General features: G+C 38.4%; 1 protein-coding gene across 1 annotated transcript in view; it reads left to right on the forward strand.

Moving 5' to 3' along the window:
• Positions 1 to 16,136, forward strand: part of LOC307117160 (uncharacterized protein) — a 70,518-nt gene that overhangs the window by 33,802 nt on the left and 20,580 nt on the right. Inside the window, exon 2 of the mRNA XM_079801899.1 lies at positions 4,921 to 5,085. Coding sequence (XP_079658025.1) covers positions 4,982 to 5,085 — 104 coding nt within the window. The 5' untranslated portion in view covers positions 4,921 to 4,981. The remainder of the gene's footprint in view (positions 1 to 4,920; positions 5,086 to 16,136) is intronic.

The following is a 16,136-nucleotide window of genomic DNA, read 5'->3' on the forward strand; positions in this document are numbered from 1 at the left end:
CCTTTAGGTGAGTGTATATTATCATGTTAATTATTGTGCCTTTTTCACCAACAGCAGGGGTGTCTTTTACCCCAAATACCATACTTTTACATATTCTTCCGTTATTGAAAAACTACATTTTATCGATTATAATTTGCTACTTAAATCAACAACATTTAAAAAAATATTAAATATTAGATAAAATTAGCAGAGAATCAACTTAGCGCTGCTGCCCGCGATCGCATCAAGGATTAGCCAAATTTCCACGTGCACCTTGAAAAGAGGATGTTTTGGAAAGTGCTGAGGCAGGTTTTTGTGCCATCTAGTGATTTAGAGGAAAATAAAATCAAAGGCGCCTTTTACTCCGCGGTGCCTTTAGCCCCAACTTTACGTTCAACAGTTTCGGATAAAACTGAACATGCTTTTAGCGCTACTCGCTGGACATTTCGAATATGAAAGTGTTGAGAAATGTGCATGGAGCAACGTAATATCATTTCGCAGAAATATCGTCACAGGCATGCTTTCCCAATGAGCCTGGGTTGCAGAAACTATGTATATGGCAATGCACATTTACAATACTGGAGAAACATTGTAGTTGATTTCCATCTAAATAGAGTCATTCTTCATATAGTTCAAAGCTTTTTTGTGGTGGTATTTCTTTAAATGACGCATTTAAGCTGCTGAAAGTGCAGGTTGAAGCATAAAGAAAGCTTTTTCTCTGCGGTAATGCACATTGCCCTGCGAAACATTGCACACTTGCCATTTCCTCTGTGCAAAGACATGTGCTGATATACACACTCATATTAAAGTGTGTGTGCGCGCGTATATGTTGCGTTTGTGCGTTCATCAGCGCTGCCATGGTGAGAGCTGGGAACAACAGAGATGTATGAATTGTTGCTAGAGAAACCTTCCCATGGGGAAGCACTAAACAACACACTGCTCCAAATACTTGCCCTGTTTAAAGACTTGTCCGAAGCCTAATGCCGTCTGTCGGGTTTCTACGCCTCCATTTATTTCAGGACTCTCACTGCTTTCTTTCCTTTCGTTTTTCAGCTGCAGATGTTGCAGGCTTCTCAGCCGTTCTCTCCGGATCCGACGGAATATTTAGGAAATGTGCTGACAGCAGCATCAGACGGAGGAGAGAGAGGGAGGGATGGTTTCGAATTTTTGGGGATGGTAGAAGGATGCAATAATAATAAAGCGTTTATCTCACACCGAGGCTTGTTTTATAAACTAGGCACACACACGCACGCAACTCACACCCACCATCATAAAAATGGTGAATGCTTTTGGGTTTCCATGACCTGCTTTCCTTAGTCTGTCTTTTGTCATATCCCGCTCTCTCTGCCTCTTTCTCGGTGTAATCCTAAGCTTTGGCCACATTTCTCCTCTGACTGCATGCGTGTTGTTTTGTGTGTGTGTGTTTAGAGGGGAAAGCTCAGACCATCTTGAAAAATTGATATTTGATCCCACGTGTAAAGGAGAGGAATGAGTCCAGAATCACTGCTCTCTTCAGTCCATGATGTATGTGCTCAACAACATACACACAATGATGGATTTCTTCATATGCCAGGCTGACATTTTTTTATGACATGATGACTAATGTCAGGACCAGGTGAAAAATTGTGAAAACATTTTAGTAGTTTGTCATCTTGATCTTTTTTTTGAGAGAAATGTTAGCTATACCTTGCAAAAAGGACTACTTTGCCTTATGAAAAAGAAGTTTATTCAAGTGTGCTATCTTTTAAACTAGTGTACTTTCAGTCTACTTTTTGTGTACTTCTCAGAAATACACTTAAAATTGCACTTAAGTATACTTGACTTACACTGACAGAAAGTCTAAGGATATTTGGACTGTACATGTACTCAATCTTCTGATGGAGATATACTTAAAAAGTACAATTAAGTATTCAAAGTATGCTTGGCTTGTAGTTGTGTTTACTCTTTTGATTGCTTAGCCTATTAAATACATTTTTTCACATAGTTTTACATAATGTCTAATGAACTTACATAGTTTGAAAATGTTTTTTATAAGATTTATAAAGAAAACAGATTTGATGTTTTTGTTGTTGTAAAAAGTCTGCATTTATTTGATCGAAAATACAAAAACAGTGATATTGTAAAATATTATTACAATTAAAAATAACCATTTTGTTTTTATATATATATATTTTAAAATGTAATTTATTCTTGTGATCAAAGCTGAATTTTCAGCATCTTTTCTCCAGTCTTCAGTGTCACATGATCCTTCAGAAATCATTCTGATATGATGATTCGATGCTTAAAGGGATAGTTCACCCAAAAATGAAAATTTATCCCATGATTTACTCACCCTCAAGCCATCCTAGTATGACATTCTTCTTTCAGATGAATACAGTCAGAGTTATATTAAAAAAATGTCCTGGCTCTTCCAAGCTTTATAATGGCAGTGAATGGCTGTTTCTGTTTTGAAGTCCATAAAAGTGCATCCATCCATCATAAAAGTGCTCCACACGGCTAATAAAGGCCTTCTGCTGCTTCATATTTTTGGTGGAAAAAACTGTGATATGTATTATAGGATTTGTTGATGAATAGAAAGTTCAAAAGAACAACATTAATTTGAAAAAGAAATATTTTGTACTGTTATAAATGTCTTTACTTAATAAAAGTGTTTATTTCTTTGAACTGAGCCCAAACTGTTGAACGGTAGTGTATATGATGATTGTCTGTGATTTTGTCACATAACCCAGCAGTTGTCAAATTGCTTGTTGCTAGAAGCTCGTTGCATCTGATTAAGACAAAGTATAATATCACACTACTTATAAACCATATAACTCAATGTTCATGTACCATTGTATTTACGTGGTACTTCAAAGAATACCATACCATAGCACTACACATTCAAAAAACATGGTATTTCCAATGTCTTTATGAGTGAACTCTCTTTACTCATGTTGCATCCTGGACGAGAGCGCCACATACTGTATAACACAGTGATTTTGTGTATTTATCTTTGCAATGGCTAGCTTAGCTTTGCCTATATGCCTCAGCAACTAATATTAAACTTCAGATTTAATCCCTGGCATTACTGTACACAGACACAGATTAAACGCCAGACATGTCTGTCACTGAGGCATCCAAGCAATATGAAGGAGTGCAAGTGATTCAACACACTTTTGGCTAGTGTTAAAAGCAACTGGAAGAGATAGGCTACTTCTTAAAAACTTTCATTCGAGTCAGAAAGTTACTGGTTGTAAAAAAAAAAATTCTTGCTTTAGGTGTATTGTTAATAGCATGAGCCTGTGAGCCGCATGGGGTAAAATAAATGAATTGATGCAAAGCTAAAAAAAGATAAAACAACTGAATAATTGATGCTTGCTCCAAACCACAAGTTACAAAAACAGCACTTTCACACAATTAGCCAGTTTACTTGTTGTTTACTAATGTTTAAACTATGTTTACTAGTGTGGATTTTCATTTAAAGTGCCCCTACTAAGCTTTTTCTGATTTTAAAGGGTTAGTTCACCCAAAAATTTAAATTCTGTCATTAATTACTTACCCTCATGTCGTTCGACACCCGTCAGACCTCCGTTCATCTTCGGAACACAAATGAAGATATTTTAGTTGAAATCTGATGGCTCTGAAAGGCCTCCATTGGCACAATGCACGGTTCACTCTTAAGACCAATAAAAGGTACTAAAGACGTCGTTACAAAGTCCATCTCACTACAGTGGTTCTACAATAACTTTATAAAGTGACGAGAATAGTTTTCGTGCGCAAAAAAACCTAAATAACGACTTATATAGTGATGACCGATTTCAAAATAATGCATCATGAAGCTTCAAAGCGTTATGAATCAGTGAGTCGAATCATGATTCGGATCGCGTGTCAAACCGCCAAACTGCTGAAATCAGTTGACTTTGGCGCTTCAAACCGCTGAATCGACTGATTCATAACGCTTCGAAGCTTCATGATGCTTCATGATGCTGTGTTTTGAAATCGGTCATCATGATATAAGTCGATATTTAGGGTTTTTTTGCGCACAAAAACTATTCCCGTCACTTTATAAAGTTATTGTAGAACCACTGTAGTGAGATGGACTTTGTAACGACATCTTTAGTACCTTTTATGGGTCTTGAGAGTGTAAAGTGCCATTGTGCCAATGGAGGCCTTTCTGAGCGATCGGATTTCTACTAAACTATCTTCATTTGTGTTCCGAAGATGAACGGAGGTCTTACGGGTGTCGAACGGCATAATTAATGACATAATTTTCATTTTTGGGTGAACTAACCCTTTAACTTCCATGTAGTATATATGGCTTTTGAATGTAAAAGATCTGCAAAGATTTGAAGATTAAAGTGCACAATAAATAAAGTTATTGTCTCCAAAAGAAAGAATCGATTCTGAACTGCCTGAAACGAGTCGTCAGTAATTCTAGTCTTACTTCCTGCTCGAATCTACATAGGTTTGTAACCAATTTGCATAATGCCAGCCTATCATCTTCATTGGCTGCCCACGAACGATGTTTACTTTGACCCTCAGAGCACAGTTGACCAATCACAACAGACTGGGTCATCTGACCAATCAGAGCAGAGTAGACCAATCACAACAGACTAGGCCATCTGACCAATCAGCATAATAACGGGACTTTAACGGTTTCACATTATGTGGGACACCTGTATCAGTCATTGAGTTGCCAGTCCATCGGCAAGATGTCAGAAAAGATTTCTTGCTGTACTCTAAAATATTGATATTAAACATCTTGACATGCCTTAATCATTTCAATCAAACTGTGTAGTCCTTCCTGTAGGCTTCTAAAGAGTCCATTATTATTAGCATAATTTAGTACCTCAGTATATCTTATTCATTTTTTATATCCATTTTCCTGTCATTTAGTTATTGTTAAATAAGTTCTGTGCGCTGTGGGCCTAGTCATAACTCATGATATATCTCTGTCTGCAGGTGCCCTGGACGAGCCGTACGGCAGGACCTGTGTGTATGTGTGTGTCTGCAGCTCAGTGGAATGTTTTCACATCTCCCAAAGGTGCTGATACTGGGGGCCATCGCAGCGGCCTCTGCCTTTGTGGTCACCATCCTTATCCTCTTGGTGTGTGTGGGGTGTCAGAGGTGAGTGAACATACACACAGACTGCAAACACCTTTTACCTAGAATTCTAGGGGGGAGAACCAGTTGTTCATCATATTCCATAGTAAAAAAATTATAAGAAATAAATAATAGAATAGAATAAATAATTATAATAAAAATAAATAACCAATATTAATAATATTTACAAAAACAAAGCTCAACTAGTGTAGTCTAATTCACAAAGCAATCACTCTCATTAACTGACTCTTTTAGTGAATCAAATTGTGTATGAATCAGTCAGATCAATCAGACTCACTAGCTGAACCACAACATTCGTTATGTTTGGAAATGAACTAAGAACTGTTAAGGCCGCTACATACTCAGAGAAAAACGTTCTCGTTCCCAGGCCTGCGAGAACAAAATTATTTGATTTTGTTCTCACAGCCCTGGTTTGGGAGTTCTCGCAGCTCGTTCTCGACATATCATCTGAGCAGAACTTTTTTCTTGTGGGTGTCCGAGAACTATTGTGTGATTGGTCAGAAATTTAAAGTGGGCGGGGTTAATGCAGAGAAACGGAGATGTTCGGCACCTGCTTTTCTTGTGAAGTATGGAATGTCCTGGCCAGAACAAACTTAGTTCTTGTTCTTGCCACCTCGAGAAAACGATCACATTTCCTTGTTCTTGCGGAGTATGTAATGGCCTTAAAGGTGTCATGAACTGGCTTTTAAAAAAAATGTTTTACTGTTGTCTGAGGTCAACTTATTGTGTTCGCGTGATTTTTACATTCAAAAACATCATAATGAATAAGTAATAGGCTATTTTCTGCCATGGTTTTGAGGCTCTCTCAAGACACGCTCGGTTTTGATGGGCGTGCCGCTCTGAAGACTTGGAAGTAAACGCCCACTGCTATGACTGGATAAGATTTGCATATTTAATGAGCTTCAGCTCCCCTGTCAGTGACAGTGTGTGGCAAACGGCAACCGGAATGAATCGCCCAGCCCATAGCCAGGGCTCACAAAATGTATCTTTATCAAACAAACACAATGATTCATCTCTCATCCACCCGCGATAGATTGGAATGATATTTTTTTATTAACGTTACTTGGCCCGCACGATCGAACACCACAAATAAAGTATTCTCCAGCCTGTGACAGTGTGCTAAGGTATGTTCTGTTAGACACGTACACATAATAATACATAAATATCAAACGATCTGTAACAATGCAATACTATCACATATTAAAAAAATGTTTTACTCACATTAGTGTGTTGCTTCATTCGTTCATGTAATCTCATCCTGTCTGCAAATCCAGTCTCTTGTTTACAAACGAATCCGTGGTTAAATGAACATGCATGCAATGTCTTCCCCACGTGAGTGAATATTCATTAAAAATAAAGTTCATCCATGCATTCATAATATTGGAATCCGAATGCTTAGAAATCTGAATCTGAAAAGCTTAAGTGGTATGTTTACTGCTTAGAAATTCGATGCTGTTTAGCTCTATGCTGCTCTTGTCATATTAGTGGCACGAGTCGGTGGGCGGGGCTACAGAATCAGGCGTTGTTCTTCTTCTGTTGAGGCGGTGCTTCTCTACACTCTCACGTCACCGCCGGGCATATTCTGAGATTAATCGTTTGCTGGGCCTGGTGTCAATAAAAGCTTTTCTTTGACTAACAAGGAAGTTTTCAACTCTGAAACTTACAGGATATTCTTATATTACCATTACCTTTTATATGTCAAAAGTCAATTTCTCAATTCATCACTCCTTTAACTGTGTTACTGTTGTGGTCATAAGGTTACATAACCCTTGCAAAATGCTCATTCTTAGGATAGAGCAAAACAAAACAAAACACCGGTCATGAATCAGAAGTCTAAAACGAGAATTTTTAAAGAGAAATGTCGGAGGAGCTTGAGTTTCTTGCTCATCCCAAATAGTTGGAACCGCAGGAGGCGTCTACTCTCACCTAAGCTTATGCTACGCCTACAAGAGGTCACTCTTCGGCCAGAACTAGACTCATGTACGGCCGTTACAGGAAGTCAGTGTTTGTAGTTTATAAAGTTATACATATGGATATTCGCTTCAGAAGGCCTTTATTAACCCCCTGGAGCCGTGTGGATTACTTTTATGATGGATGAGCTTTTTTGGGCTTCAACATCTCAGTTAAAATTCACTCCCATTATAAAGCTTGGAAGATCCAGGATATTTTTTAATATAACTCCAGTTGTATCTATAGAAAACAAAGAATCCAAGGCACTTCTTCTGGCAAAAAATGTTAAAAAGTCTTTATTCAAGCATGACTCACTCTAGAAACATTAAGGCCGCGTCCACACGGAGACACATTTAGCTGTATACCGGTATGTAAGAATTTTGTATCAAATCTGCATTTCGTCCAGACGTTTTAGGAGCCTAAAACTGTTTTTTTTTTTTAAACCGGGTGCCAGAGTGGATAAATCTGAAAACAACACCCTTGTGTTCTCGTGTGCACAGCCAATCCGTATATTTTGTGAAACTGTGATGTCATCACACCACGTCCCGCGCGGTAAAGACTAGAAGGGATAAAACTACGGGCACTGGGCATGGGCACATCAATATTGCACCATTTAATTACTGTATTTGCATTATTGTAAGGGTAGGTTTAGGGTGTAGGCGTTAATAAAACAGAATCTGGTAAGTAGCACATTTATTTACTGTTATTTTATGGTGAGATTTTGCCTCACCTCCGACCGTTACTGTGCCCCTTCTAGCCACAACTCTTCTTCTCTGTTTTTAGTGCATTTCTGTGGCAGAATCACAGCGCCACACACTGGCCTGGAATGTATACTACATTGTTTTGAGTCGGCTTCAGTGCTCTCGTGTGTTTGCGGATATTTCTTGAAACGAGGGAAAAAAAGATCAGATAGGGAAAGCTCTGGCTTCGTGTGGATGGGGCCTAAAAGTGACTAAAACTCAGCACACTGATGCATTTCAGCCATTCAGCCTTCCTCAGAGTGTGTCAGGTACAAAATGAGTCACAGGTGTAGGTATAATTAGTTACCTAACCTTGATGGACTGAACAGAAGAAATACACTTCCCACTTCAAAGAGTTACACCTACCTATCACGTCATCGTCACGTTCAAATGGTAGCCGGAGCAAACTTTTCCAGAAACTCCAAACTAACTTTGTTTTGACCTGATTTTATTAGAAATGACATCACACCAGTTCATTCTTGGATTACGCTTGAAGTATATGGGGCCTTTATGCTGTATCAAATTTTCAGTGTAAACACACCTTATGCAAGACTTTAAATCTCATTTGTTATATATTTTCTGTTAAAATCTGAAATATCTCATCATTGGGGCAATGCTGAGGGCAGAAAGAGCAATAATAACTGAATTTATCAATTCCACATGTTCTTCCTCTACTAGAATCAATAATTGAATCAATAATTGAAGAATCGTTAAGGAATTCGCAATCAGAATCTGGATAACCAGGATAATGCCTCATTCCTGATCTGTTTGTTAGTTTGCACATAAAAGTGTTTCTGCAGACGCGCCCCACTCATATGTCAAAAGAATGCGTCGGCTTCTTAAAAACTCTCCCCCACTCTTGTGTCAGGGCACCACCTCCTCTTTTTCTTTAGTGCTATCTCTCTTACTGTCTCTATCTCTCCTTCCCCGCTGTGGAGCGACTTGATGAATGCTAATATCACTCCTTCAGCAGATTGCGTGCCCTCTGTAGGAGCCGTTTCGCTGGGAAACTGCCTTAAGTTAAACTCTGCGTCGGATGCTCATTTGTTGCAAAGACTTTTGCTTAGAGAAATTACAAGGAACGAAACCCTCCAACAAATCAGTTTCACATACTCTCAGGCATTGTTCTATTTCTGTTTTGTGTAACGTTTCACAGAAAAGATGAATAGGGACTAGACTCGTTTGTTGCATTTTCACCACAAAGTCATGCTTTTGCTTTACTGCAAAACAACTTGCTCTGAATTGTTAGAGCATGGGAATGCAAGCAAATTGTACAGAGGTGTGTTGTTTTAGCGTCATTCCAATGGTAAAAAATAGAGGTACACTGAAATACGACTGATATTTAGTGCTGGCATTGCAGCAAAGTCAACAGATGCGTAATGGAACTCACACACTGAGCTCATTGTTCTGAGATACACAAATTATGATTGAGTAAAACCCCTTTCTCAGAATTAAAATGTTCCATCTCATTTCCATTGCAGAGGGGGATAGTTAATCTAAAAATGTACTCACTCTCATGTTGTTTCAAACTGTATGACTTTCTTCTGTGGAACGCAAAAGGAGATATTTTGAAGAATGTTCATGCTGCTCTTTTCTATACAATGAAAGCATATAGTGGCCATAAAATTTATCACTCGTGCGCTACATTCTGCAGCTCTTAAATATAACCGCGCCAGGTTTGATGTCAAAGACACCAAATGCTGTTCATTCTTTCATGTTTTTATCCAATGCCAGGTTGGAAAGGCAAATGAGATTTGTGAGCTGTGATGGAGGGGAAGATTTTTGTTGTTGTTGCAAATAATCACTTAAATTTAGCAACAAGTTTTAGCTAGTTTTTTTGGTAATAAAGCTAAAATAAAATCTAAAAATTAGATTAAAGGTCCCATGGCATGAAATTTTCATTTTATGAGGTTTTTCAACATTAATATGAGTTCCCCTAGCCTGAATATTGTCCCCAAGTGGATAGAAATGTTGATCGGTGTAAAACCGAGTTGTGGCTGTCTTTCTCTGCCTTTGAGAAAATGACAGGCCAGACTAGCCAATCCTGAAGTCTCCTGGTTTGACGTCCAAGCAGGCACGGTTTCCTCCCTTTCCTCCGCCCAGAGAATCTGGCACGCCCATGCAAACGCTCGAGAGATCATTGCATCATTGCTTGTGAACGAGTGAACGCTGGCAGTTTCTCAGTGTTTGGATGTACAAATGAAAACAGAAGTCTTTTTTCAGTTCCTTCTGATCTGTGATCAGTGATTTCTGATGTGTAGCTAATTATTTATTATTCGTGCACACAATGCGGCTTCTCTCTCTCCAGACAGAACGGTGTTTTCGTGTTTTCTATCTTGTGAGTCAGTGTTTTTGTACGTCCTCGTCGCGTCTATCGGTTCTAAACTGTGCATACAGTCATGAGTTTCTGCTCAACATCAGCAGAGATAAACCTCACACACGCCGAAGCTCGGCCTTCAACATCCCCGACCCACAGTACTGCATCTGGCCCACAGCGGAGGCACCAAACGCGGCGTGAGATTAAGCAGAAGGGGGGTAAGCTTGAGCATATCCGGGCTAGCCAGCCTAGCCCCACAATAAACTGGATTACATCCGATTACTGCTGTTGTGTCTTTGTTTGCGCTGTGTACTCAACGCGCGTCACTGACGCTTTTATTTTATTTTAAAAATAATGCTATTATCAACACTTACTTTTCACTCGTTCATCTCGACAGCTGTAATGGTACTTTGCATGTGTTACAAAGTTGGTAGAATAATGATGAAGAGACGGACTCGGTGTGACTGTTTATTCAGAACTCTCAGATACAAACACAATAAACTCGCGCTGACTGACAGTGCTCTCATAACTCAGTAGTTACTATAAATAACTTTGTTAGCAATCGCTGAGCTCAGTCTCTGGTACATTAGTGATGTCCGGTTCGCGAACGATCTTTCTTTTGAACCAGTTCTTTTTAGTGAACCGAATCAGTTCACCAAATCGGACTGAATCGTTCTAAACGGTTCGCGTCTCCAGTCAGCGCTGATCCATAATTTACTAAAGTTACTAACTTTCTGACATGAGTGACAGTCCCTCCGACTAGAAATAGACTAATAACCTAAAGTATATGCTGTAACTAAAACAGTTCAGACATGCTGAGAACTGATGTGAAGTGAACTCAGGTCCATCCGTCTCCCTGGCAGACTCGTGCCTGCTCGTGCCTCGATAAACCACGCCCCCTCCGCTCATATAAAATGCAAAGATGTCAGCCAATCACAACAGTGGGTGTTTTTACTGAAGTCTCACAGCAGACACGCCTCTTGAAGCAGGGCATTCAGCCACAGGGCAAACAGCAGTATAGAAAAAATGCCTTTTATTTCTAAATTATGACATTTTATGATGTAAAAGTCATACTAACAATATAAGTACAGCTCAGGAAACATTATAAAATAATAGAAAAATGCCATGCCATGGGACCTTTAACATAAAAAAAAAACTAAAAGAAGATTAAAACTGTTGCCCTGGCAACTAACTGAAATAACACTAAATTGACTAAACCTAAAGCTAAAATAAAAATGGATTAAAGCTTGTAATTAAGTTCATATAATGTAGGAGGTTCAAAACAGAAAAAAACTAATATGACAAGCACATAAACAAAATGACTAAGACTAAAATGAAAGCTGAAAATATCAAATAAAAGCTAATTCAATAATACTATAATAGTACATATTAAAGGGTAGCACAATAAGGTTTCCTTAGTTAACATGAACTAATAATGAACTGCACTTCTACAGCATTTATTAATCTTTGTTAAAGGGATAGTTCACCCAGAAATGAACATTAGCCCATGATTTACCCTCAAGTCATCCAAGGTGTATATGACTTTCTTCTTTCAGACGAATACAATCAGAGTTGTATTAAAAATGTCCTGGCTCTTCCAAGCTTTATAATGGCAGTTCTGTCAGGACCAGTATCGTCAAAGATGATTGATTGACTATTAGAATATAGTTTGGATTGGCGGTATGGTTCTGTTCTGAGCAAGAACAGCCTGCGTATCCATGCAGCCTAGCATAAGAGCAGGGAGAGCAGCAATAACCCCCCTTAGGGTAAACATAACAGTAGCAACATAATGTATTGCAGATATCATTAATGTTGATATTACATGTACAAAGTGATTCAGGAATTTTTGTCTGATTCAAGGGAAATCCGAATATCAAATCCTGACTAACGAGAGGAGGAGCTGGGGGTGGAGGAGGGTAAATGAGCTCTGGAGAAACGTGATAGCTGCTGATGGTACTGAGGAGCTTATATATGCATGCGGTGATAGACGTTGTATTCCTATAGGTAGACGTGATCAGCTGACAGACAGTTTGACTAACGTGACCTGCCAGAACTGACGCTATACGCTTGATTGAATTGTTGGGTCATATTTGAAGTCCATAAAAGTGCATCTATCCATCATATAACTGCTCCACACCGCTCCGGGGAGTTAATGAAGGCCTTCTGAAGCGAAGTGGCACGTTTGTATCCATATTTAAAACTTTATTGACTAAAATAACTACGCAAGTCGACTTTACGGCGAAAGAGTATCCCCTGACGCAATGTATAGGAGCTTCGCGCGCCTCTTGCGGATAGTGATGGGCAACAAACTCAAGCCCCTCTTCTCTTATATCGAAATCCTCTGCCATTTCTCTTTTAAAATTCTCGTTTTAGACTCTAATTCATGACCGGTATTTTGTTATGCTCTATCCTCTGCGCTTCTGCGTTAGTCATGCGTCAAGGGTTCAAAGCTCAAGGATTACTCTTTCAACGTAACTTTTTACTGTTTCACTTGTGTACCCCTGACCGCCGGAAGCTAGTTATTTTAGTCTATAAAGTTTTAAATATTGATATTTTTCTTACACAAACTTTACTTCAGAAGGCCTGGAGCCGTGTGGAGCAGTTATATGATGGAAAGATGCACTTTTATGGACCTTAAAAAATGACCCAACAATGCACTGCCATTATAATGCTTGGAAGAGCCAGGACATTTTAATATAACTCTGATTGTATTCGCCTGAAAGAAGAATGTCATATACACCTAGGATGACTTGAGGTCGAGTAAATCATGGAATAATTTTAATTTTTGGGTGAACTATCCCTTTAAATGTTAATTTCAACATTTACTAATACATTATTAAAATCAAAAGTTGTATTTGTTGGCATTAGTCAATGCAGTGTGAACTAACATGAACAAACAAGGAACAGCTGGGCTTTTATTAATGTTAACATAGATTAACAAATACAGTAACACATGTATTGCTCATGGTTAGTTCATATTAGTTAATAATACAAGTTTTAACCTCTTAACAAGCGCCCCATTTTTGAGAATTCTTTGAAAACGATATACCCAAATGAAAATGTCTGCAGCTCTTAAACCCTATGGTCTATATTCATAAACCTGGTCTTATTTTAAACTAGACACTTGAAATATTGCTACCCAAGAGTCATAATAACTCAAAGTAATATGGGAACAGAGTAATATACATGTAAATATACATGTAAGTGACTCACGTTTTTTGTTTTCACTTAGGGAAAAAAATATTATAATTTAATGTTAAGAGCCTGAAAATAACTTAAATATAAAACTGAATGTCTAATCATGTCATGATTCAAATATGAGGATGATTCTCTCAGTAATGTAGCTTCTGTGAGCTTTTATGTCAAGAAAAGTCTAGGCGTCATTTCAAAAAGGCCATTTATTTCAGAACATTTGCTATTGTAAAGAGTAGTTTTTCATTCAAATAAATCTGCAATAAACTGCAATATACTACTAATTATAATGGATAAACAGTTACTGAAAAACTAAAGCAACTATTTACAGAGATTACAAAGTGTAAAAAACTCATTTAGCTGATGGGAAGCGTCAGTAAGTGTCTGCGCGCTCCACTGCAGTTGCGCCATTGAGAACGCGCAGCCAGCGCACAAACAGTATTCACCAAAGCCTTAGTGATGTTACGTTCGTGAACGAATCGTTCTTTTTGAACGAATCTTTTAGGTGAACGAATCGTTCTCGTTCAAGTGGTCCACTGACTCATATTTCTCGTTCACTGAAATTCCTCCCTCCACAGCAGCATGGCGCTATTAGCAGCGAGGAGCGAGCGCATGCGCAGCTCTGTGGACTGTTTCATCCTGTCAATGACAAAACCTCGAGCCAATAGCGTTCGAGTATATAAGATGTGACGGAGCATGTGATTTGTTGAATTCAGTGAACGAATACGCCTTTTACTGACCGAGATGCTTTTGAGTCTGACTCTGAACCAAAGACTGATCTCCTTCTCGACTTGTTCGTGAACGAACTGTTTTTCGTTCGTGAACGAAATGAACCAGCTATTGAACGATACTGATACCGAACATGTAGAGCGGCTTGTGTAGTTAGGCATATACGGTATGCAGCAAAGAAAGACATGTACACTTTACCATTTTAATGAAAACAGTGTAATAATGCAGGCTGATGGTTAAATTATTGTATAATTACTGATGTATTGTGTTTGTATTATTTATTTTCATTGTTGTTGTTTTATAAAATTAATACAAATTACTTCATTACGTTTGAGTCATGTCATGCAATTCTCCAAAAACTGCAAAACAAATAAAAAATGTGATATTATTGGAGTTAACGAACACGTCCATCACTGACCGAGTTGCTTTTTTGAGTCTGAACGAGAGATCTCGTTCGTGAACGAACGAACTGGTACATCTGGTTCATGAACGAATTGAACCACCAACGATACTGAACGAACACGCCCATCACTGAACGAGAGAGAGAGATCTCGTTCGTGAACGAATTGAACGACCTGCTACATCTCGTTCGTGAACGAATTGAACGAACTGCTGCTTAGATCTCGTTCGTGAACGAACTGGTGGTACATCTCGTTCGTGGAAATGGATGTCGGTCATTTAGCATGTGAATCAGTCTCGTTCAGCAATAAGCAGAGAGCGGATGGCTGCAAAGCGCAGTTTTAGGCTACGATTGTTTATAACTCCACGTTCGTTTGCCATAATCCCAGATATATCTGAATAATATGAATGTGTAAATGTCTGACCAAACAATTAATTGTTAATCATGCAAGAAAACCTTTGTGCTTTGGTCTTCTGAACCACTTATTTTTATTTTATTTAATGATAGATGCACACATTTTAATAAAGCCAAATGATTTTTTTTGTTAGTAAATACGTTCGTTGACTTAAGAAATAACGCATAAGACACTCTTTTTGCCACCTGCTGGGATATTTATGGAATATAAAAAATGGTCACTGAACGAATCAATGAACGAATCTGAACGAATCATTTTGATGAACGAACTGAAAATGAACGAATCTCTTGAAAGAATCGAAATTTCCATCACTACAAAGCCTACTTACGCAAACTGCGCAAGATAATGCCTTTTGATTGGTTACTAAGTCCATCAATCAAACCTTTGTTGGAAAGGCATTGGCTGGGCACCGAGTGCCTTTATCCAACGAAAACCATGGGCGCAATGATTGACAGCTCACCAAGCCTGTAAGGCACTTCCTCTATATGATGCATCCCAGAAGAGTCTCTGATTGAAGGAGAGAGATGAGGGTTGAACCATTGCACGTGGGAGAAACCATTCTAGCAGGGGGAGTTTGCCAGACACGGATTAGAATCGATATTTCATTGAAAATGGACATGATTGATCACGCTAACTCAAAACTCTCTTGCAAACAACGGAGGATTTTTAGTTTTTTCCCTATTTTTTCGTTGTTTTGGATTAAAAAGTGGGATGCATTTTGAAGAGTGGACTCTTACACAGAGATGTATGCGGGTGTTTATTGGATTCGTCCGATCTGATCTGAACGACAGGAGATGAAAGATGAGTATCATTTTGCTAATGTTTACATGGACGGTCCTTTAGCGTTTCATTTAACCCTTTCCTCTCTGGTGTATTTATTGCAAAAACAAGTTCAGAACATGAATCTTGAGTGTTTTAGCTTTCAAATGATGCATAGTTTGTGATAGTTGATTGAATATTTTGTATAAAACAAAAGTAAATAAAAGTACAAACCCCCCCACTTCCGTAAACCCCCCCGCCCACGAACCGGTGCGGGTTAAGAAGTTTTAACAGAAAAAAAGTGCTTTTCTAAAATTATTAGCTTCTTATTTCTGTATTTAAATCATCTCATCACTTCCATTATAAGCAGTCTTGGGGGTAACACATGACAAGTAAGGTGAGTTACAGTAATCAGAAAAGTAATCAGATTACTTTTGTCTAGTAGCTAGTAAAGTAACACTTTACTTTTAAATGTAGAACAAAATATCTTAGTTACTTATTCAAATAAATAATGCAAATTACTTTGTTTTCCCATGTATTGGCTGACAGCTC

This window comes from Gobio gobio (genome assembly GCF_949357685.1).
Source record: "Gobio gobio genome assembly, chromosome: 21".
Lineage (NCBI taxonomy): Eukaryota > Metazoa > Chordata > Actinopteri > Cypriniformes > Gobionidae > Gobio > Gobio gobio.